At 33.5% G+C, this 25,154-nt stretch overlaps 2 protein-coding genes across 2 annotated transcripts; one reads left to right on the forward strand and one right to left on the reverse strand.

The window, feature by feature from the left end:
- The first annotated feature begins 4,112 nt into the window (after positions 1 to 4,112).
- LOC117324368 (centriole, cilia and spindle-associated protein-like) lies at positions 4,113 to 9,912 on the forward strand. Its single transcript, XM_033880176.1, has 4 exons — positions 4,113 to 4,211; positions 5,083 to 5,584; positions 7,018 to 7,259; positions 7,784 to 9,912. Exons 2-4 carry the CDS (start codon positions 5,101 to 5,103, stop codon positions 8,027 to 8,029), a joined length of 972 nt encoding a protein of 323 aa, XP_033736067.1. The 5' UTR covers positions 4,113 to 4,211; positions 5,083 to 5,100; the 3' UTR covers positions 8,030 to 9,912.
- A 480-nt stretch (positions 9,913 to 10,392) lies between these two features.
- On the reverse strand, positions 10,393 to 24,446 carry LOC117324369 (ras-related protein Rab-4B). The gene is made up of 7 exons (XM_033880178.1): positions 24,356 to 24,446; positions 22,313 to 22,393; positions 21,900 to 22,014; positions 20,140 to 20,202; positions 19,460 to 19,614; positions 18,820 to 18,915; positions 10,393 to 18,456 (listed from the first exon to the last, which is right to left on the reverse strand). The coding sequence occupies exons 1-7, from the start codon at positions 24,369 to 24,371 to the stop codon at positions 18,347 to 18,349; spliced, it is 636 nt and encodes a 211-aa protein (XP_033736069.1). The 5' UTR covers positions 24,372 to 24,446; the 3' UTR covers positions 10,393 to 18,346.
- Positions 24,447 to 25,154: the final 708 nt, after the last annotated feature.

Below are 25,154 nucleotides of genomic sequence, written 5' to 3' on the forward strand. Positions count from 1 at the left end.
TTGAATGTCGTATGTTCAGCGGCTGAACATTCAAAATCTGAATGTCGTATGTCGTATGTTCAGCAGCTGAACATTCAAAAGTTACCTCGATGGCTGGTAAAAACATAAGATATGAAGTTTTGAATGTCGTATGTCGAGCCGCTGAACATTCAAAATCAAAATCTGAATGTCGTATGTCGTATGTTCAGCGGCTGAACATTCAAAAGTTACCTCGTTGGCTGGTAAAAACACAAGATATGAAGTTTTGAATGTCGTATGTCGTATGTTCAGCGGCTGAACATTCAAAATTTGAATGTCGTATGTCGTATGTTCAGCGGCTGAACATTCAAAATTTGAATGTCGTATGTCATATGTCGAGCCGCTGAACATTCAAAATCAAAATCTGAATGTCGTATGTCGTATGTCGTATTTTCAGCCGCTGAACATTCAAAAGTTACCTCGTTGGCTGGTAAAAACACAAGATATGAAGTTTTGAATGTCGTATGTTCAGCGGCTGAACATTCAAAATCTGAATGTCGTATGTCGTATGTTCAGCAGCTGAACATTCAAAAGTTACCTCGATGGCTGGTAAAAACACAAGATATTAAGTTTTGAATGTCGTATGTCGTATGTCGAGCCGCTGAACATTCAAAATCAAAATCTGAATGTCGTTTGTCGTATGTCGTATGTTCAGCGGCTGAACATTCAAAATCTGAATGTCGTATGTCGTATGTTAAGCCGCTGAACATTCAAAATATGAATGTCGTATGTCGTATGTTCAGCGGCTGAACATTCAAAAGTTACCTCGATGGCTGGTAAAAACACAAGATATGAAGTTTTGAATGTCGTATGTCGTATGTCGAGCCGCTGAACATTCAAAATCAAAATCTGAATGTCGTATGTCGTATGTTCAGCGGCTGAACATTCAAAATCTGAATGTCGTATGTCGTATGTTCAGCCGCTGAACATTCAAAAGTTACCTCGTTGGCTGGTAAAAACACAAGATATTAAGTTTTGAATGTCGTATGTCGTATGTCGAGCCGCTGAACATTCAAAATCTGAATGTCGTATGTCGTATGTTCAGCGGCTGAACATTCAAAAGTTACCTCGATGGCTGGTAAAAACACAAGATATGAAGTTTTGAATGTCGTATGTCGTATGTCGAGCCGCTGAACATTCAAAATCTGAATGTCGTATGTCGTAAAGTTACCTCGATGGCTGGTAAAAACACAAGATATGAAGTTTTGAATGTCGTATGTCGTATGTCGAGCCGCTGAACATTCAAAATCTGAATGTCGTATGTCGTATGTTCAGCGGCTGAACATTCAAAAGTTACCTCGATGGCTGGTAAAAACACAAGATATGAAGTTTTGAATGTCGTATGTCGTATGTCGAGCCGCTGAACATTCAAAATCTGAATGTCGTATGTCGTAAAGTTACCTCGATGGCTGGTAAAAACACAAGATATGAAGTTTTGAATGTCGTATGTCGTATGTCGAGCCGCTGAACATTCAAAATCTGAATGTCGTATGTCGTATGTTCAGCGGCTGAACATTCAAAAGTTACCTCGATGGCTGGTAAAAACACAAGATATGAAGTTTTGAATGTCGTATGTCGTATGTCGAGCCGCTGAACATTCAAAATCAAAATCTGAATGTCGTATGTCGTATGTTCAGCGGCTGAACATTCAAAATCTGAATGTCGTATGTCGTATGTTCAGCCGCTGAACATTCAAAAGTTACCTCGTTGGCTGGTAAAAACACAAGATATGAAGTTTTGAATGTCGTATGTCGTATGTCGAGCGGCTGAACATTCAAAATCTGAATGTCGTATGTCGTATGTTCAGCGGCTGAACATTCAAAAGTTACCTCGATGGCTGGTAAAAACACAAGATATGAAGTTTTGAATGTCGTATGTCGTATGTTCAGCGGCTGAACATTCAAAATTTGAATGTCGTATATCGTATGTCGAGCCGCTGAACATTCAAAATCAAAATCTGAATGTCGTATGTCGTATGTTCAGCGGCTGAACATTCAACATCTGAATGTCGTATGTTGAGCCGCTGAACATTCAAAAGTTACCTCGTTGGCTGGTAAAAACACAAGATATGAAGTTTTGAATGTCGTATGTCGTATGTCGTATGTTGAGCTAACTTCACACAGCCTGTATATATTGTCTTATCAGATGCGTTGGTCGGGTTGGGGCAGATGCTCCGTAACGAGATTATTAGACATCTCCAGTTATAGACGTACGCGGACTACGTGCGCGGAGACGGAGACGTACTAGGTAGTTTCTGGGGTCGTATCAAAATAAAAAGTAAACAAACACGTGGTGTACGTCAGAATAGAATATTTCCACATTACAATACATATAAGTCAAAAAATGAGGTTTTCCTAAATTACATTAGTAAATGTGTATATCCGAGACAAAAATACGAATAATTATCATGTATACCTGGATATTACAGTCTTTGGCTATATTATGATACATAATGATTTTCTGAAATAAGAAGTGATAGTGTTTTAATAAAATAAAATAAAATAAATTGTCCTCCTTTACGTTATATAGGTAACAAATGTCTTTTATATTTTCTATGTATAAGGAGAATTATGTCAATAAAGTTGACAGTATATATAATAACAGCAAATTGTCACAGACCAGAGACATATATAGACTCAGAGCGTGCACGGTAACATAATTGTACTGTAGTGTCTGATCAATCGGTAACTATCACGTGCACTGAACCATATGGATCTACGACAGAACGTTGGTGCCAAGCTTGGGTTTTCTTTTACGAAAACAGTTTTTTTTCGTCTGTATGCCATAGCTGCACAGATGTCTACAGTTTGTCGAATTTTATAACGTGGATGGCGTTTTTGTTTCTGTTTTTCAAAAGTACAGATTTTTATATAAAGTATACCAGCTAAATTTATAAAGAAGGGGGGGGGGGGGGGGGGGGGGGGCGGGAGCTAATGTCCAGGGGCCAGGGGGGCTTTCGTCCGGAGGGCTTTTGTCCTAGGGGCTAATGTCCGGGGGGGGGGGGGGGGGGGGGGGACTTTTGTCCTACACTCGTCATCAAAGGGTATCGGTTCGGGAAAATCTTGTCACCAAGTAAAGTACATTCATGAAGCAGTTCATTAGGACCAATGTTTGGTAAGGAATTAAATATTTGGGCATCGTTTTGATATCCAAGAAAGCCACTATGTACATATCGCAGTGTATTTGTAATGTCTATGATGATTATAGTGTGCATGCAATGTTGATGTCTATGGCCACTATAGTAAACTTGTTGTGGTTCATTTTGGGGTCTATAGATATGATGTGATGTACTGTCGATGGCAGCCACTGCATCAGGAATTTTCTGTCAGATTCCCCGAGCATCTCTCCACTCTGCTACCGATGGCCACCTGATAGCATTTACGTATGTATTGTGCATGATAGGACACAGTTCATCTAGTTCACACCCGATTGTCGCAGGAGAAACATCAAACAATAATGACAAAACAGCATAACTAGGATAAGACCGAAGCCACAACATGAATAGTATAATTCTATTTCGCGGAGACAAAATATGTCTTTGTCTAGACCTCCTACGCATATGCAAGTCTCCGACGATTTCACATAAGGACTTGGGAGTTTATAAAAAAAAATGTGTATTTTATTCTTAATCTGTTTAGAATCATCATGTTCGATCTTTTCAAAATTAGCTATATAGTTTAGCTACACCACTATTTACCACGTGGGACTGTTGTGGAGATCGGTTTTTTTCGGGGGTCCTCCGGCTTTCCGTCACCTAAAAAACCTGACATGCCCTTAAACGTCTCTTGCTTTTAACCAATCTAATTAAAATTTGAGATGTTAATATGTAGAATAAAAAAAAACTAGGCAAAGAAGTTAATGACCAGATTCAAGTTCTCCTTTAAACCTGTGAATAATGCCCAGTGACATGATTTATTTATCTCAACAATATCGACGAAATGTTTCATGTAAAATTGCCATTTTGGATAATATCTATAAATACAGAAAATAATCAAATCTCTTAACCTATTTTTTACGCTAAACATGATCCGTATTTATCCATTGTCCGACACCGTCAAGGGTTTAGAATATCATTTTCATCCGGATCAATTTTGCGCTTGACGAAAACGTACGTGTTACTTTGAGCACTTTGTTGACGACGATTTGTAGGATTTGTTTTCTTTTGAAACGACACTCTCTGTCCAATGAAAGTGGTAAGTACTTAGGCATACACTTTTTTCTTTGACCATGAGCAGATAAACAATTTAAACATTCAATGGAGTGCAAGTTAAGACGATATCTAATGTGTCGTGTAATAATGTTAAATCTAGAATACATTGGCAACACAAAACAAATGCTAAGGTGTCAAAGCGCGAAACACCTGATACAAGTTGAAACATATCGCGGATTTTAACAGTTATGGTGATTTTACAAATGTTAAATTATGTGTTTCAAAATGATTGATTTGAAATAATATGTTCAAATAATTAACTAAGGTGCGTTTTGGTTATCTGGGATGCAGTGAAAGTATTGATATTGAGATAAGGTTTAGGCTACTTCCAACAAACCAGAGGCGAAGCATTTCTGACAGGCGCCGCAGTCGCCACAATAACGTCAGATAATAAATGTGATGAATAGTTATAGGATTAAGTGACAGTATGCTGTTTTAGTATACAATATATACAGGTATAGTATCTAGGGCTATACAATGTACCAGTGAGAGATTCCTCATGGAATCTGAAATTCCTGAACCCACCAAATTATCCCAATCAAATCCATAAAATTATTTTTCCAGTGCCGTCACAATAAGTGATAAGCACATAGCATCTCATTTGTTCTTCTGACCAAGCTTTTTCCAATAAAGATAACCCTATAGATTTACAAGGGTATGAACATGTATAAATGTATAGTACATGCTATAAAGACATATACATTGTACTGTACATGTACATGTACTGGAAAAAATATCCAGTGTTTCTTTTCAATAGTACATTTACAATATACAATGAACACTTTTCATTATGTTTGTTGAAGTGTGTAATCAAAATATCTTGCATTAATTATTTTATATTGATTTCTTTTAAGGTGTAACTTGGTGGCAAAATGGTCTTCAAAAGATCAGAATATGGACGGGTGTTTAAGACCCAAAATCATGTTATAAACATACCCACATACTATGACAACCTTACTTACCGAAATCAGCGTAGAGAACTAGAATATGCTCACACATCTATAGCATGGGTTGATTCTGACAGTAATGATGAAACGGCTGAAAAGGAAATTTCTAAGGAAGAAAAAGCATCACCTATCAAAGAAACAGAAGTAACAGAATCAACAAATGTTGTACTTCCTGTCTCAGACAAAGAACAGAAGGAATCTGAAGAAAAGACAGAGAAACAGCAAATTAAAGAACCTACCAAAGAAAACAAAGGAGATGTTAAAATTCAAAGTCAGTCACAAGAAGAGGTACAACTAAGGAAAGCTGCAAAGGAAAAACTTGTCAAGTACACATGTAAAGAAAATATTGATGTACCTGGACATCAAACTAGAAATGTTCCCAAGAAAGCACAAGAAGAAAAGAGGCATGGTAATTCCAATGTTTGATAATGTTTTGTTGTTTTTGTAAGGCCACCTGAGACAAAGTTTCAAGTGACCTATTGTCGCTTTGTGGCATTTTATCCTGTACATGTGTCGTCAAAAATTTTCATTTTCGACTTCTTAATAACCAAGAGGCCCAAGCCAGGGTCATGATATTGGACAAAGTTTGTTCAAATAAATTATCTTGATGACCTACTTTCAAGGTCACTGGGTTAAATGTGTTTTAATATTTAATTAAATGACTTAAACTCAATAACCAAGAGGTCCAAGGTCATGCTACTAGGTCAGTATCATGCTGGAAAGAGCTAAATGTAAACTTTGACCTGCCTTCAATATCACAGGGGTCAACTATATTGGCGTTTCATTAACTAAGATGCCCATGGGGAGTCATGAAAACTCAGGTGGCCCGAAAGGCCCATGGGCTTCTTGTTTGATTAGTTTCTTAAGAGAACTGAAAATCAGTGGATATAAGAAGTCACTCAGCACTAAAGGATACTTCATCTGAAACAAGCATTTATTAGTTTACATAGCGTTTGTGGGAATGACTTGGTGGCTGTACATGTTTATATTACTTGTTACAGTAAAAATAAATATTGCATATATTAATGGAACCAGGGGATAATAAATAATCAAATCCTGACATAGTAATTAGGGAAGAAGAGTTTTTGGAATCCCTGTTTGAATCAAATTTAACCTCAAATAATTATACCGCCGAAACAAAGTTAGAGGGGGTATACTGGAATCATGTTGTCTGTCTGTTCGTCGATCTGTCTGTAGACAAATTTGTCCGGACAACTCCTCCTAAACCGATGGGTCGATTCCAGTGAAACTTTACACAAATATTAATTATCATGTGTAGATGTGCATGTCACTTTCTTATTCTCAAAATTATGGTTGCTATGGCAACTAGTCATTATAAACAGGTTTTCCAATAAGAACCTTAACTTCAAGTTTGTCCGGACAACTCCTAAACGGAAGGGCCGATTTCAATGAAACTTCACACAAATATAGAGGACCGTGTGTATATGTGCATACCACTTTCTTTTCCTCAAAATGATGGTTGCTATGGCAACTGGTCACTGAATTCTCTTTATTGTGAACAACACATATTTCAGACATTCTGAATTTCAGAAATATTGGCATGCATGGGTTATCTTAGTTAGCCTCTAATTAACAGTTTCAAATCACCATTGACTCGTGCAGATTGCGGAGTCAGCCATTCTGGCGACAGTTTTAGATGATAAATGTAACAAAAGAAAGTTTTTAATATTGATGCATGGTTACTATTTTCAATGCACATACAAATACAGTGCATTGATATAATTTCATACCGTTCTTTTTCAATATTGATAATTTTACCATACAATAATTGTTTCAATATGAAAAGGACATGATTTAAGTCAGTGTCATGTACATTTCCAGAAAGGTCCAGTTTTAATCTTCGACCAAAGAAAGTTGATGATAAGACATTTGTCAACAAAGCTAAGATTCCAGTACAGCCTCGAGTTTCAAAGTCAGCATCAGGTGCCCGCCCAAAGTCTGCCCCCTCCGTCAGACAGTCAGAGCAAGCCAGACCAAGACCACCATTCCTGCCCTATGGATGTGGTGACACAGAGAGGGTGACAGGAACACAGAGAAGCCATAATGTTCTTGCCTCAACAGACGTGAGTCCTTGTTGCAAATGATTAAACCTCCTACCATCGAAATATATATATAGGTCATCAAAAGATTACATAAATAAAATCATATATAACATCTAAATGCTACAAAATATTGTTTAACAGCAGTTTAATACTAATACAATATATTTTACAATTTCAAAATATTTCTATATCATAAAATATTCCATTTAAGGCATTTATTATTCAAAATTCATCATTGAGTGCAATCGAATATGTTACATATACAAAACCACATAGATTTCGCACAAATTCCAAACCAAATGGTCTAAGTATATATGCATGCACAATTGTATGCGCTATAGCTATTTGCATGTTTATTTTAATTTGAAATATTGTCTTTTGAAAAAGTTAAACAGAAAAAAAGGTATATAGCAGGAAAATAGGGATAAACAATATATATTTTAACAATTTTGAGAAAAACATATCATATCACTAATGATTAAAATAGTTTATAACCAGTGTCTGAACCACATGTTAGAGTACTCAGTGCCATTGCTTTCTTTCAGGTGTATCCAGCAGCATTGAAAGCTCACAAAAAACAAGTGGAAGAAGCAGTACGACGCAAAGATGCAAATGTGAAAGCTGCAAAAGAAGCCAAGAAGAGGAAACAGTTATTCAGGGATAAAATGCTGCGTGATGCAGCGTTCTGGAAATCTGAATATGGTTTCAGGTATCCTGCTCATCCAACAACAGAATATGCCAAGAGCTGTGAGAAACCTAAACGTTGCAGAAGTGCATTTGGACTTGTGTGAAGATTTCCCAGGTTTTTTTTCTGTAGATTAGAAAACATTGCTAGAAAAAGGTAGAGAGGGATGTTCTGTATGATAGCAACTGGTTACTGACTGAAGAACACTTACAAAACCTTTTTTTTTCATTTTGATGTTAAGATTGGACAAATTCTTAATTTTGTGTACATTTCAGCAATTCATATTTTAGTGTCATTTTAACAGAGGGTTTACATACAGAGATCTATTTTATATAAAAAAAAATACGTGTAAACATTTTAGGTGAAGAAGTTACATGGACATGTTACATGTTTTGAATATTTATATACATTTGTTTGAATGAATGTATGTATATTTTAGTCAGATCTGTCTGTGATATTATCTGTTTTGTCTTGTTCCATTGAAAATTTGTGTTGCTGTGAAAAACTATGTACAAAAATGTATGTACAAGTATGATTTGTTAGTATGTTCATATGTCTGTAAGTGTTTATGCAAATGAGTGTTTGCCCCAAAAGTTTTACCTCAGTTTCACATATGTACACGTAGGTGCATGTCATGAGGTACATGTGTGAAGGAATGTCTTCAAGGTCTCTATACCCTATAAAGGTCAAGGTCATGACAAGAGGTCAACATTCAAGTCATTTTAAGCTTATGACCCATAGTATTTAACCCCAAATATAGTTATCAATTTCTATGATGTGCATAACAGGAGTCGCATATCTAGATAAATAAGAGATGTTCCAGTGTTGATAATACATGTATGGACATACATTAGGTTATGAGTATGATTGAAGTAAAATACATTTTTCAAGGTATTTTTGACACTAATTGGTGTCTTTATCATAGTATAAAGCTTTTAAGCTATAATACATTTTTTACTCATTTTATTCTGGTTGTCATGGAGATATGCTCTTCAGATTAAAAAGCAAACTATTTGTGTTGTTTCGCTATGAATGGTAGAGTTGCTGGTAAATGTTTTTGTATGTTCTGTGAAGATTGATGACATAGGCTGACATTTTTTCAGTTTTATTAGAGGCTAAGCTGTTAGTTAAATAGTTATAGACAAATACCCAGTAGTTTATGGTACTGTACATGTTATGATAAATATTTATTTTAAGGAGTTAGAAACCACTCATATTTTCTATATACCTGTAAAATTTCAGCATTTTTTTTTTGCAACAAAATACATTACTTGTATCTGTGTACTACAATCCACAGGGACTTACTGTCCATATATAGACAGTATATATGTACAATACTACTTTAATATACATTGATATGCACAGTGGGTTGGGAATTTGTGCCGTAATTAAAATACAGATCATTAGATAGTATGTCATAACACAGTGTATAATGATGATCTGTATTTTAATCAGATTGCGTATATAATATTATCATTTTATATACACAAAGTAATGTAAAATTCTAAATGCTTTAATGTAAATGATCATTTTGCTGTAAAATGTAACTGTCATATGTTTGTCAAGATGAGTGTAGATAAATACTCATAAACAGTTTACCCGAAACTTGATGTTGTAAAGGGATGACCTCATCCTTAGTAAACCAAGTGTTACCATCACATGTTGTAACTGATGGATCAGAGTATTGAGGACAAGATGACCTGTCACGATATATTAAACTGCTACAGGTTTATTTACTGTTGTAAGGTTTAAAATGACAAACATCCAGAACACTTAGCCATATAGAAATGGATATAAAAATATACCAAAAATGAGTATGAAAATGATTTAAAACTCTACTTGCAGTTATGGGTTTAAACTGTTGCCATCTAATATTAGAGATTATTTATTTACTGTTAGATAAAACTGTATAATAATACATGTATGTACTTCACAATGCAGCTATTTTAATGCTATCACTGGGTACAATAAAATCATTATACAATATAATCAGTGTTATTTTTGTTAATGGATTAAAACCTGATGACCGGTTATGGTAGATTGATGAAATGATAGATAACATGAATTTCACCACTTGAGGTAAATGTCAAAAAGAGATCTCGTTAACCTCCACATATCCAACCACGATCACATATATCTGCATAAAAAGTGTAATATCCTATCACAGAAGTCTCTTTAGGTTGGTATAATTGTGATTTCCAGAACTGAATTTTGATTTGGCAATTTGTTTGAAAACTTTTTTCCCATGTCTGGAGAATTTCCGACTAAGTGAGCTTTATTAATTACCATATGACCCGTATTTGTAATCTCTCGGTAAATCTCATGCAGCTTTCTGAGTGCTTTCATCTTGTTATATTTCTTCGTCTTTGTCATCGGACGGGACATTGCTCTTGCTCAGCCTTGCAGTTTCCTTGTTTCTTGTCAACTAGGAACTAATCGAAGACTATACAAGGAAAACCGACACATGAATAATATGTAACATTTATGTTTATTTATAAAAAAAACATGATGTACAATAATTCATACATGGATATATCAATATTTCTGATGAGATTGGACTTCTAACAATTTCACAATGAACATTTAAGCATACATTGTACATATCTCTACAGAAATTCATGACAAGATGGATACAAATAGAATGTCAACAAATTCATAAAATCTAGTGACATTCTCACAAAGAAACAAAAGGAGATTCCAGAACAACCAGCCACAGTACAAATCGTAGGTGTGACATACTGTAGAAAACAAAAACAATAAATACATATAATTGAATCAATTTGGAAGTGAAAACTCATTGAATGACCTATTTAAGGTAGAATGCCCTGAACAATCTGATTATCTATCTGGTACAATTCCTAGAAGATGTAGTTAAGAATGGAATACATACACGGAATCGGTAGGTAGATTCCCAATAAAATGAGGATTTCCAAACCATTCAATTCAGTCATATTGTTACAAATTTCTTTCCTCTTATACTGGTATGTAAACCTGGAACATTTTATCAAGAGAACAGGTGAAATGCATAATTTTGAAAATTGAAACAAAATAAACTTTGAAACTAGAAACTAGACTTACTCTGAAAGTTTCACAATTTTACCTTAACAATTCAAAGACCTATCGCATAAATAAAACAAAGTAATCCATGTCATTTGGATGATATGCTTCAATTATGGTTAGTAACATTATATAAATCTTCTCAAGCATGATGAATCTTTGAACAGATACTAGTACTTGGCAAACTCCGGGTTTTGTATACCAGAATATAAGCGCAGAAGGTACACAATGTACTATCAATTCAATACACTATATACAAGAAAGTATGACAGGTCCGGGTAAAACGATACACAGGATTCTCTAGAGAATCCATATATTATATGATTATATGTGTGATTATATAATCTTCACAATGATAACTCTAGAAGAATTTTGTTTTTAATATTAAATAAATTTAAGCACCTTTCTGCAAAATCATTTTACTATTCAACTGAACTGTATTCATACAGGGCACACAAATTAATATAAAAATCCGGGGAAATTTTACCAACGTAACATAAAATGAACTTATATTTTCAGATGAAAGATATAAATATTTCATACATTGTATTTGAAATGAAGAAACTTTTTGACAACTTATTACAAGTTACATGGGTTTTTTTTAATGTGCAATACCAACACAAGAATGAGTGAAAAATCCAAGAACAAAAATTCTTCAATGCTTAGTCAAAAGAATTTCGTTCCAGATTGGATCAATTTATTATACATTTCACTTAATTGGAATGTATCAGATATGGAGTGGCAAACAAAATGTAACAAAATGATTTCAATTTAAAAAAAAAGAAATGGATACCAAAAATGTTTATTAAGTGAATAAATAGTGGCAGCAAGAAAATTTTTACTTTTATTTTTTACATTTGTAGCTACTTGCAAAAGGAAAATGGTTTTTACTTATAAATGTGTTAAAAACACATTCACATTTCTATTTTTTAAACAGTCCTTTCAAAGTGAAGTTCTCCTTTGGCCTATTGACTAGAATATTTTAGTAAAATAAAAACTAGAGACAAAAGGGAACATTACATTCATGTGAGACACTGAATTAACCTTATGAGGAAGTACTCGCTGAGAAATAACACTATATATCTTAAAATTCATAAAATCAAAGATGACCGCCTACTGGCCATATATAGATACAAGACTTCAAAGGTTAACATTCAGAATGGTCATTGGCAGCCATCTAGAACAGAACAGGAAGAAGCTTCCATTAAAATTATCATATATATAATGAAAGAAGTTTTCCTTTAACGTCAATTGTCAATACTTTAACTAATAATATGACAAAATTCTGCATAGAATGATGATGTTATTGCTCCAGTAAATTGTTTTGAAAGTCTTTATTCTGATTTTATTATATTGATCATTTATTGGTTTAGCTAGTCCATATGTATCCATCTATAAAAGACAACTAAAACAAAATCTAATTATTGTAAACATGAACAATAATAAATATATGTTCTTTTCTTATTTTTACATTCTGTAACAGTTGAAAAGAAATATAATCAAACCCTACATGAGATATACTTTTGTCAAAGAAATCACCTCTTTCTACATACACTAGTACCATACGGTTTCCAATGTTTTTTGGCCTTTTAAAAACATGGTATTGGTTGATTGGCTAATCACAGCCACATATGTAGAACACTAAAGATACTGGTCCTTATACATACCACGATTACATAATGGAAGGTCATGTGCTTGAAGAAGTCCTGACCTGATACCCATCCATTTCACTGAAGTATTGTGATCACATTATAGAGCTTTAAAGCTATTGATGGTATAAGATGATGTAGTGCCAGTGACCAGTCTAGATCTGTGGTCCAGTATTTATCACATAACTACCCTGTTACCAGTTCCATACCATCTATTACCTAGTACTACAACATATTCTTTTCATGGTCAAAAAAATGTTACCTTTTTAATTAAGTTTCATATCGGCATGAGGAAAATTAATGAAAATTAAATGAACTTTTCATGAAGATTTGCAAAACAAAAAAAACAAGACCTAAAGAATAGGGTCTCACTTCAATAAAATTTAAAAGGCTTGAAAAATTTCCTACAACATGCAAGTTCACAGTCTCTAAAACCTATTTTGTATAGAGCACAAGAAAAATCATAGGTCAAACAGAAGGTCAGAAGACAGTATCTACAAGTATTGTAGCTGGGGTCACCTAACAAAACAGTTTTACTACATTTTGGTAATGTTAGTATACTGTACGAATGCACACTCCTTAACTAAGATACAGAATGTAGGTAAATCTAAGGTTTAATGGTAACATCCTTAACTAAGATACAGAATGTAGGTAAATCTAGGGTTTAATGGTATCATCCTTAACTAAGATACAGAATGTAGGTAAATCTAGGGTTTAATGGTAACATCCTTCACTAAGATACAGAATGTAGGTAAATATAGGGTTTAATGGTATCATCCTTAACTAAGATACAGAATGTAGGTAAATCTAAGGTTTAATAGTAACATCCTTAACTAAGATACAGAATGTAGGTAAATCTAGGGTTTAATAGTAACATCCTTAACTAAGATACAGAATGTAGGTAAATCTAGGGTTTAATGGTATCATCCTTAACTAAGATACAGAATGTAGGTAAATCTAAGGTTTAATGGTATCATCCTTAACTAAGATACAGAATGTAGGTAAATCTAGGGTTTAATGGTATCATCCTTAACTAAGATACAGAATGTAGGTAAATCTAAGGTTTAATGGTAACATCCTTAACTAAGATACAGAATGTAGGTAAATCTAGGGTTTAATGGTATCATCATTAACTAAGATACAGAATGTAGGTAAATCTAGGGTTTAATGGTAACATGCTTCACTAAGATACAGAATGTAGGTAAATCTAGGGTTTAATGGTAACAGTCATTAAACTTTAGTTAAGTTACCAGTATACAGTCATCTTTTATTTTATCAATGGCTACCTTAAAATTGCAATATTCACAACAGTTAGAGATTACATGGCCACAGTTCAACAGAAATTATACCTCGAGAGTTTACTTTTAAAAGAGTGCGCATTTCCGACATGAATGCTGATTTTTTTTTCAATTCTTAAATCACACCCAATAAACATACCAGTGTTAATGAAAACAATCCAAGGGAGACAACTAAACAAATATACATACAAAATACAGCAATCAATATTTCAGTGGTACAGTATAAATGAATTCTCATGATTTCATATTAACAAAATGATACCTTAAAAGAACCTTTAAGATAAACATTGAAAACATCAGTGTCGTGAACACAGGGACATGGCATAAATATTTAGGACAATTGTCTGTTAACATAAAGAGCCTAGGCTGTGAATTTGTGCCAAGTTCCTGTGGACTTGAATGTATAGAAAATCATAGAACAAGTACGAGAAACAAACAGGCAGTATACATAACATTAACACAGAAACACTGAATGAATCATAAGACACGTCTGTACAATAGAATAATCATCTATGCATATATGCTTTTATATGAAACAAGATACGAACATTTCTTGCAATGATATGAAACAGGGTCATGGGAACTACTCTTTACTAGATTCTGATACACAGACACTGATGCTGATTAAGTTGTCACGACAAGCTTTATGACAAAGTTTAACTTTAACCTGGTCATAACATCCTATTACGTTCTCCAATCTACCATATCATCCTTTTACCAGATCTGGTCCCTGGAACAGTGGTAAAATTATCTTTCATGAAGCCTTCTATATCAACCCCAAAAGATTTATAAAAGACATGAATTTTACACACCAACGATTTCCTTTGCACTCAGAAAACGTCCTAGAGAAATGTTAAAACTGTAAATTGCTATACAAATATACTAGACTTGATCCGATTACTTATGGTACACTTTTGACAGATGCACTACATGGCACCTCTAATATCACACATATTATGGCCCAACCTAATAAAAACTTATGTTTCTTTGTGCTCCATTTCATAACCGAAGCCTTACTGATGATCAAATAACACTTTATTATATGATATATCTTTGAAAAAGCAGTCACCTTCATTACCAGTACAAGTGAATGGATTGTGAGCACAGCTGTATTTCCAATACACTTTTAAATATATAAATAAGAAAAATGTTCCCAAACCTCATGCTTAGCAATGGGAAAAGCGAAGTACATACAGTATCATGTTACTGACTTATGGGACAGGGATGTACTGGTTCTGATGATTTTTGCTTCCAGTTTATAGATGTAAATACTTTTCAACACTTACCTGCAAGTGATTTGATAAGTGTGTACAATAACGTAGCTATCAAAATAGATGACTACCAGGTTATGAAATGGAGTGAAATTTTGTTCTCACAGTTTACATTAGATTGTATGTATGGCTAATATTTAAACTGGTAAAAGACAACATTAATGGGTCCTACAGTGTGATTACACTCAGTGCATGTTACAATGTATGAAACAGACATGTGCTATGTCTTATCACAACCAAGATATTTACACAAATTTCTTGTATACACAAGTTGATGAATTTTGACAGCCATATTAAATAGGCAATGAAAAATCATCATTATAAGCACTAGAGATATCTATGAATACTACATACACTACACTAAAGAAAATACAATAACCGTACATGTACACTGTACTATTTATATAGCTTACACAGGACTTCATACGTCAAAAAATGACAAAAGTACCTATAGCTAGTTAAGCTTTAGTCGATTATACAATGAACAAGTCATACCAAAGTATAGAGTGTAATCAACAACCAATGTTGCACGGTAATTCTGTTTCAATAATGATTTTCTACACTGGTTTGAGATCGAGGAGATTTGTATACCCTGCAGACAGAAGTCAACATCGGAGGCATTGTTGCATATCCTTGCAAACAATTGTAAAATATCAAGTGTTTTACAATACCTATAAATACTGCTGAAATGTATTCCAATTTATCTAGTATTATTAATTATGGACACAAAAATAAAATACTGCTGAAATGTATTCCAATTTATCTAGTATTATTAATTATGGACACAAAAATAAAATTTTATGTTTAATTTTGGTCAGGCTTCAGTATCAAGTGGAATCTCTTTTTGTCATCGTGCAGGTGTGTGTAAATTTATACAAGTATGTGATGACATTGGTTTAAATGTAAAATATGCAATATCTTAATTTCAAATTCTGGTATTCAGATCTGTAAGTTATTTGATAGCTCCTCGCCAATGTATATACATGTAAAACAGAAATAAATCTTATTCTAGGTGTTAGGTGTAACATGTTTTACTGCGGCTTTTCTAGTGGAAATGAACATATGCCAAATAATTTGGAGCCTGATAGCTCCTGCGGTGGGACTAAAAAAGTATGACCTTATAAATTTTTGAATGCATAGAAATGAAAATTGAAATTTGGCAATATGTTCACTCATATGCAGATATAATATCAGATTTCTTCAGGTAGAATATGAATTGCAAATCAAAGTAATCTTGAAAGAAGATTTCAAAATTACAGTAAATCTAAAACGGTTTGTTTTAGGATACTGATTATGTAATGTTGATTTAGGACACTGTTGATGTAATGTTGATGTAATGTTGATTTAGGACACTGTTGATGTAATGTTGATTTAGGGCACTGTTTATTACGTAATGTATGGTATATGTTTCCCAAAGTTAGAATGCCACATGTATACAAAGAAAAAACGATCATAAAGATAATCAGGATAAAACTCTTGAGCCATTCATTGTTTATTCTAAAAAGTGCTGAATATTACTGTATTACACAGGTATTCAACTAGATTGGGTCTTAAATGGGGATGAGAATCAATTGCTTTTAACGATAATAAAATCATTTTTACATTTTTGCTAAAACATTTTCCTTTAAACAATTACATGTGTGTACAAGTATATATCAATACTACACATCTTAACCAGTATCAACTTTTAGTTGACTTTATCCTCTAAATAGAGACAAATAACTTTAATTATTGTCTGGTATCAAGTTATCAAAATTCAATTTCAATGTTTTGAATTTTATTTATTGTAAATGCATAATTGTATTAGTTGCTATTATATTGTTATCAATTAGCTAGGCTTTTCTCCTGGTAATTACTGATAATATGATGTAGCTAGAGCAAAAGCTTAGAATAAATTCAAGACCTCCTTCATGTACTATTAACATGCCATGCATAAATTAGAAGAGTATTTGACGGTATAGCCATGAAAATCTCCCCTTACCTTTTTAAGTTGAAAGTCCAAGCAAATTGTTATCCTACATTATTTCATCTAATTATCATACAACAATATTTCTGTATCTGTCTGCATTTTGATTCAAAGCAGTTTGTGTGAAGTTTTTTTTTTATCTTTGTGTATCTGTTAATGATTACATAATTAATCTATGTAAGCCAGAACAAGGTATAGGAAAGTTAAGACGGTTCACATTTCCTTTCTGAAATCTGTTAAGTGTTAAACCCAGTAATACTCATCAATCACTATCAATTTTATGACTTCAAAAGGAAACATTCTGCACCAAATACATCTGGGTTGGTACAATATCAACAGATGGATACACTATAGTAAACTGCATCACAAATCAAACATCCATATATCTAGTTCTCATAAAATAAAAATTTACTCATAACAAAAACAAACACCAAATTTGTACTCCCAAAGGTTGTCTTGATGTACTCTCAAAATCAAATATGGTTCCAGATCCTTGATCATATACCACTAACAAAGAGAAGTAATAACAAAGCATGTACATTACATGGTAATGACTTCAATCCCTCTGTCTTTTGAAAGAACCTCTGGAACATTTTCACCGTGTGATACTGTAACACTATGCGTATCTTATAGTATACGTATGGAAATAGCATGACAGCAGAAACATGTCCCTTTGAAAGAGAACTTTATAATATAAAATAACTTAAAGACTAACAACTTTCACATGTATATATGTACGGTAAAGAATGAATCTATAACTCATATTTAGTTTTTTGCAAGTGTGCAGCACTACATCAAATGTGATTTTACACTGCATAAATATACCAGATATAGCACTCTCAATACAACTTATCTCAAACATTGCACTTAGCTTACAGAGGGCAGGTTCACAGCCGTGAAGCGTACTCTACATTCACAAGAAGTACATAGCCCTAGACATTGTACAGGGATGACGCTACACTGCAGTGTAAATGCATGGCATGAATTTCAGGAGGTGCATTACCAAGCATCTTACATTCAGACTAAATGGTTACCAACAAAAGCTGAGTGCTCTCCATCAGTCTTGCCCATGCTGAGTGGTATCCCTTTAATGGAGTAACATCTCTTGTCTTGGGTTGCCTGCCTTGTATGTTATTGATACACCATGAAACACGATGAATGTTTTGTAGTTATAGCATTTAATCAGCAACCACAGTCCGGCTTCTTTTGTTGTAGCTGTTCCTTCTGTAAACGGCGTAGTGAGGTGTCACCATACTGAATACCTGATCCCATTCTCTCAGGATCAAGTTCACCTGTAATAACGACAAAAATCAACATAGTAAATTAAATCGTTATACATCAGTGGACTCCATTTTTTTTCAGGGTCCACCATGAGAAGTGATTAATTCAAACAACACCATATCATTAGCTATTTTCTCAGAAACCATCATGCACAGAATTTATCTAAATGTACATTCCTTCAAGTCCCCTCCAATACCCACCTAAGCTCTTAATCTAAACATGCCTCTAAAGCTTAGATGACCTATAAAACAACCTTTAGTAGATTAGAACATTGAAAAAATCCAGAAGTTTATAGTACCTGTTCATTTACTGTCAAGTAAATATTAACATTGATTCAATGACAAGATTTAGATTATATAATGTACAAAACTTACCAGATTCAATTTTAGTTAATATAGACCTAGCACATTTCAAAAATGTCTCTTCGATATTTTCTCCAGTCAGGGCACTTGTTTCAAGGAACATGAGATCTAAAATATAAATAATCAGCATTTCAAAACTGTTTATATCATTAAAACATTGCTGCAGTAAGTCACAGAGCACAAACTTGTGGTCATTCCTGTTGATGAAATATCAAATACAGAGGAATCCACTTATTCCTATATCAGCAACAACCTGCTTATTAATCTGGTCCCAATTTTTTCTTCTTTGTTTTGATTTTCAAGTCTGTTTATTTGAATATGAAAATTTTAAAGATACAAATGTATACTGTATAAATATTTTTGGGGTACTTTGGGCGAAATGTACTGATCTGTTTGATTGTTTCTATGAAATTTGCATTCACTTTAAAACCACCTACAATATATAATCAATAATACAGCATATACATATACATGTATATAACTGTCAACACAAGTCCCTACATTCGTTTCTGTTTTTTTGTTTTTACATGTTATTATCATACAATTTTTGTTCTACTTGCAATGGACAAAAGCCACAAGTACATGTACATATGATGAATTATAAGTTCAGAAATTACAATATATTGAATATTTATATTTGCTATTATAATACCATTTTCCTGAGCAAATCTGCTGGCTTCTAGAAACGTTACTTCACGTTCAGCTTCCAAATCTTTCTTATTCCCCACCAAGATTATCACAATATTTGGACTTGCTAAAGTTCTTGCATCTGTTAACCAGTTTGTCAAGGCATTGTATGTTTCACGGCTACAAGTAAAGAATCAAGTAGAGTAAGTAACACTTCAATACAATGAAAACAATCTACTTAATTGTCAATCTATGGAAGGAGCTTAAAGCTCATAGATGATTGAAGTGTATGTATATCTGACAGCAGATTAAGGTTGATACTGTACATGTTATACTAATATTTGATATTCATTTTAAAATATCAAACATATCCTTAAATATCATCTGTAGGCTGGCAATGTCTAGTTACAGTATCATTATTGTAATATTTTATGTTGATAACAAAAATAAACATTATTTTGAACAAAAGTGTTTAATACTTCCATAAACACACAGTATCCCTGATAGATCAACATCAAACATAACATAAATATGTAACTATGTTGAAGATAGAACAATTCACTGTATACTTACATCAAACATAACATAACTATGTTACTATGTTGAAGATAGAACAATTGAGTGTATACCTACAGTTTGAATTTCATATTATATAAAAAGACAGACCTGCTAAATGTTTAAGTTCACCCTGAACACTTTACCAACCTTGTAATATCATAGACAAGAAGGGCACCTGCTGCTCCTCTGTAATAACTGCGGGTCACAGATCTGAAACATTACATTGCATGATGTCAATGGAGGGTATTATATGAGGTTACTTTCAACAGCATCCTCGAGCATATCTCTTATCAGAAACACTCTACACATTCATGAAACATCTTGATGAGTTATTAAACCTGTTGTAATAGATACATAATGGGTACGAGTGATGTATCGGATATATCACACGAGTGCGTAGCACGAGTGTGATATATGCGATACGTCACGAGTACCCATTTTGTATCTGTTTTATCCAATGACAGCCGAGGTTTTGTCACCCACGTGCCTAGGGGTGGAGCTATAAAATTGATCAGAACCTGTCACTGTGATATGTTTCCCGCCAATTTCTGACACGTTTTGTTTTCTGTCACAGTAGCCCATTCATTTCTAGTGAGACTGTCAACCATGACGGATCAGGTACTGATCACTGATGTCGATGTGTTCACTGACCTCGACGATATACATGTAACATTATCACAGGCCGTAGATAAGTATGAGTATGAACTTGAAGATAGTGACACGGTAGCTACTGACATTGGAATAGTTGATACCAAGGAATTAACTCAGCCAATTGTTGTAAATGAACTGAATGGTAATGTGAAAAACATGTGAAAGGCTGCAGGATTCGAGGGAAATTACATAAACCATTCCGGAAAGAGGACCTGCGCTACTACCCTTTACCAAGCAGGTAAGTCTAAAATCATATCGTTTGAACAAATTGTAAAATGAAATATTTTTCGTAAATTTCGACGTTCACAATGTCACAAAATCCTTTCAAAATCCGTGAAATTGTTTAAAGAAATCAATGAATCGGTTAATCGGTATTTTTATCCCCTCGTCTTGTTATCATTTTCATCACTATTTTGTTTATGATAGGATTTTTGTGCAACGAAAATATATTGTTACATTTAGCGTAATCTGTATAACCATTTTTTTTTTAAATAACTGAAATTTTATATGTAATCATGTAATGTATGCTTTTTTTTACTGACCTGTTAAAATAGATTTTACTTAATAAAATATGAACAGGGTTTTATATTCTGTTTGGTCAGGTTTTGATGAACAACTCATTATGGACAGAACGGTACATCGCAGCAGGACTGTACGTGCATACAAGGTGAAGAAAGAAGACAGAAAATTTCTAAACGGCACTCGTATTTCATTAAATTTTGTTTGAAATGCATTTCCTGTCTTTGTTCATTTGTCACGCCTACATTTGAAATTGGCCCCGCCTCAAGACTGAGGCATGGACCAATCAGAAATGCCATGTGATATTTCAGATATCACATATGTGATATTTGAAATATCACATAGTATGCAATATATCGCCAACAAAAGATCAAAGAAAAACCGAGGCGTCATTGGATAAGTTTCATTATACACTGTATCCATCTAAGACTGGTATATATATTGTTAACAATGATGTTAAACATTGTAATCATCAATGAAACTTTATACATCAACACAGCATTTGTTGTACTATGTTCCTACCCAATAGTACTATTCTTACTACAGTTAATGATACATGCAAAATGATCATTTTTGACTACCAACTGGTCATATCATTGCAGTACTAGTCATTAACTTACTTTTGTCAACCATTACCAATATTCATTCTGCATAAATACAGAGGTCGTAAAAATTTATAAAAAATGGTCTATCATTTTTATTTAAGCACCTATAAAGGCAATATGAATAGTACCAACCTGAACCTTTCCTGGCCTGCAGTGTCCCAGATCTGAAGCTTTACAGACTTTCCTCCAACATTAACAACCTTACTCCCAAACTCCACACCTATGGTATGGTTGGAATCTTGCTTAACTGTTGGAAGAAAAAATAAAAACACAATCAATAAGCAAATCAAAATGCCAATATTCCACGGCCCTTTTTAAAACTAGTCACTTGATTTATATATCAATCCCTTAAACAAAAGCGCTAGCTAGGATCTTAAAACTTGATCATTTAACAATAAAGTTATGAAAGAAATTCATTATTCAATCAATGTTACTCCCATGTTATATATGTATAAGCTATACATATATATAGATGTAGAATATAAGAAAATCATATTTGCTTATTAACAAAACGAGAAAATTGTGTGATTAATTATTCAACTCACATTTGTTTTCTATAAACTGATGTAGAATGCATGACTTTCCAGCTCCAGCACTGCCTATTACCAGGAATTTAAAGAGAAAATCTGAAAAAAATAAAGCCACATATACATGTACACGTATTTACAATTTTTAGTATACTTCAGGGGACAAATTTGTCATTAGTAAATATCCTGAAGAGGCCCACTGTTTCAATGTTTCCAAATAAAGAAAGCTTTTCCTGATCTTGTTGCTATTGACTCCTATACTTATATTACCTTTGTATGTATTACGGTCCAGAAACTTGTTTCTTTTTATCTTCAACATCAAACACAGAAACAATTAAAGGGTGATGAGGGCAGAGAAAACAAAATATGTTATCATGTTGACAAATCAGTATGATTCATTACTAGCTACATGTATGTGGATTGTACACATTTTGATATATAGAAAAATTAGCACTTATTCAATGTATATATTATCATATATATAGTATTTGCTTGGTCACATCAGCTTAATTATTTTACATGCTGTCCAGTGAGATAAAACCTAGCAAAAGGTGGATCCAAGTAGCAAACGGCAATAAATCAGTAACTATTGTTGCTGTGACTAGGATATCTACAGGCTGCTTGAATATATTATTTTGAAAAATGTTTATAATTTATATATCTTGAAGATAAATACATATTCCATTATTTATTACAAATTATTGGCAAAATTAATTGATGCAGGCTTTAAGCCTCTATATCCCTATCAACAATATACATATATATACAATGAGTAAAATTACATCATCCGTTTATGTAACCGTTATGATTATACATCAAAACAAGAATTTGTCCATTGTTCATCAAACAATACTTCGAAATTGTAAACAGTATCTGCATCAATGATATGTTGTGGTAAATTATTCCATGTATATACTATTGGGACTAATTATATAAAGAAACTTCTGCTTATGTCCAGATTACAATGCTTTTTTAAAATCTTTTTTGAGTGAGCCCTCATTCAATTGAAAATGTCCACTTAAAAAAATCTTCTGTTACAATGTACTCTATAATCATAAATGTGTTTCACTTTAAAATGGTTACAATGTCCCGGCCCTCTGGATCTGCAATGTTGTGGTGTTATAATATTGATGAGGAATTAGTTTTACGTATAATAGGTGTGTGACCTGTGATATGTTGGATTATCTTTAGGCCTACTTTCAGTGCCAGTATCATCTAACATCTAAATAGAAAGCTTGTGGAATTGAAGGAGTATTTGACACCAATATAATTCATTATAAAATCAATCCTTATAAATCAATGGGATTGATTGAATTCACAAGCAGTCGTAGTAGTGTAACAGAATAACATTGTCTGTACCGCCACTGTACGTCTCGCCATAGCCCGAGTTTCCTCTGGCCCTGACACCATGTCTGGTCACTCTGGTGTAGGGCCAAAGCGCACTACTATATGAAAACGTGGACTTTTCTGACACCTAGAAAGGACTTAATGGATTTTTCTGGGGTAAATAAATATCTCATGTATCCATATATGTAAGGTACTAGGTAGGTGTTATGTTACGCCCGATTTTTTGCATTTGCACCAAATTCTTAGCGACACAAAACGTTGTCGGAAAATTCCACGTTTTCACATAGTAATGCGCTCTGGCCCTACACCAGACATGGTGTCAGGGCCAGAGGAAACTCGGGCTACTGTGATGCGATTCCTGATCATGTCAAAATCAGCTGATCGTAAAAAAAATATTGCATCGATCAGCTGCAAAAGATTCGTTGAATAAATAGCACTCTTTATACATATCTATTTTCAGTCTTTATATATTTATAATCACACGAAGACACCATCAATCAACAATATTGATATAAGCACGACAAAAAACAACAGGACTCTCTAAAGGACTTCCGTGTCCGTCTGAAATATATGACGACTGGGGGAGGGACAACAGCAGACGGCCTCATTTGATAGGCAAATAAACAAAGATCTTTGAGTATGTGATGTGCTTTGGCAGCGCTGGTAAATATATGGTCGGATAACATGAGAAAAAGTTATGACATGCAACATTACCGTATGTTTCTGACATATTGTCAACGTAAATGCCAGTATGTATCGTCCTGGCTAACTTCGCAAAAGATGGCAATCGAAGTCTCGCTCACTTCTCGCCGTCACCTAAACAGCGATATGGTCGAAGGTAAGAATTATCCGGATTTGTTTTTATGGTGACAAAATCAATCAAATTGCATTTAAAATATACTTTATTCTTTTCACAACAATATCTTTCAAATAAATTATTCAGGGAACCGGTTTATTTCATTTACTAGTGAAAAGTAGTCCATGGAAGTATATCTCCATAAGTGCTTATCTTATATGCACACTCCTTTATTTTAGTTTCTCGTGATAATACAGTACAGTATAGATAAGAGAGATTAAAGAAAATAGACAGATAGAAAATAAAGAAAAAGGTAACCGACAAAGTTGACAAAATTGTAGATTTTTTCTATTTTTTTTTTTTTTTATTTTAGAAAGAAATATACAATCACCATGCCCACAGGTACACCCTGTCTGTACTTGAAGTTCTGGAATTCACGTTGAAGGAAATGTAAGAAACATTTGTAAAAATGGTCATATCAAACTTAAATTTCTTAAATGGAACATTCCAGAAAAGTAGACAAAATTATTATGGTCGTGTAAGGGAGATTTATAGCTGCATTTTAATAATAAAAAGGTTATATATTGCGTTAACTCTCCTTTTATTCACCAATTTTAAAAATACATATTTTGAGTTCAAAAATATAAAATTGTACCAGGTCATGACCGCAACGAAAACAAATAACAACTCCAAAATTACCCCCAATATATTTGTTAA

The sequence above is a fragment of the Pecten maximus genome, chromosome 3, assembly GCF_902652985.1.
Source record: "Pecten maximus chromosome 3, xPecMax1.1, whole genome shotgun sequence".
NCBI lineage: Eukaryota > Metazoa > Mollusca > Bivalvia > Pectinida > Pectinidae > Pecten > Pecten maximus.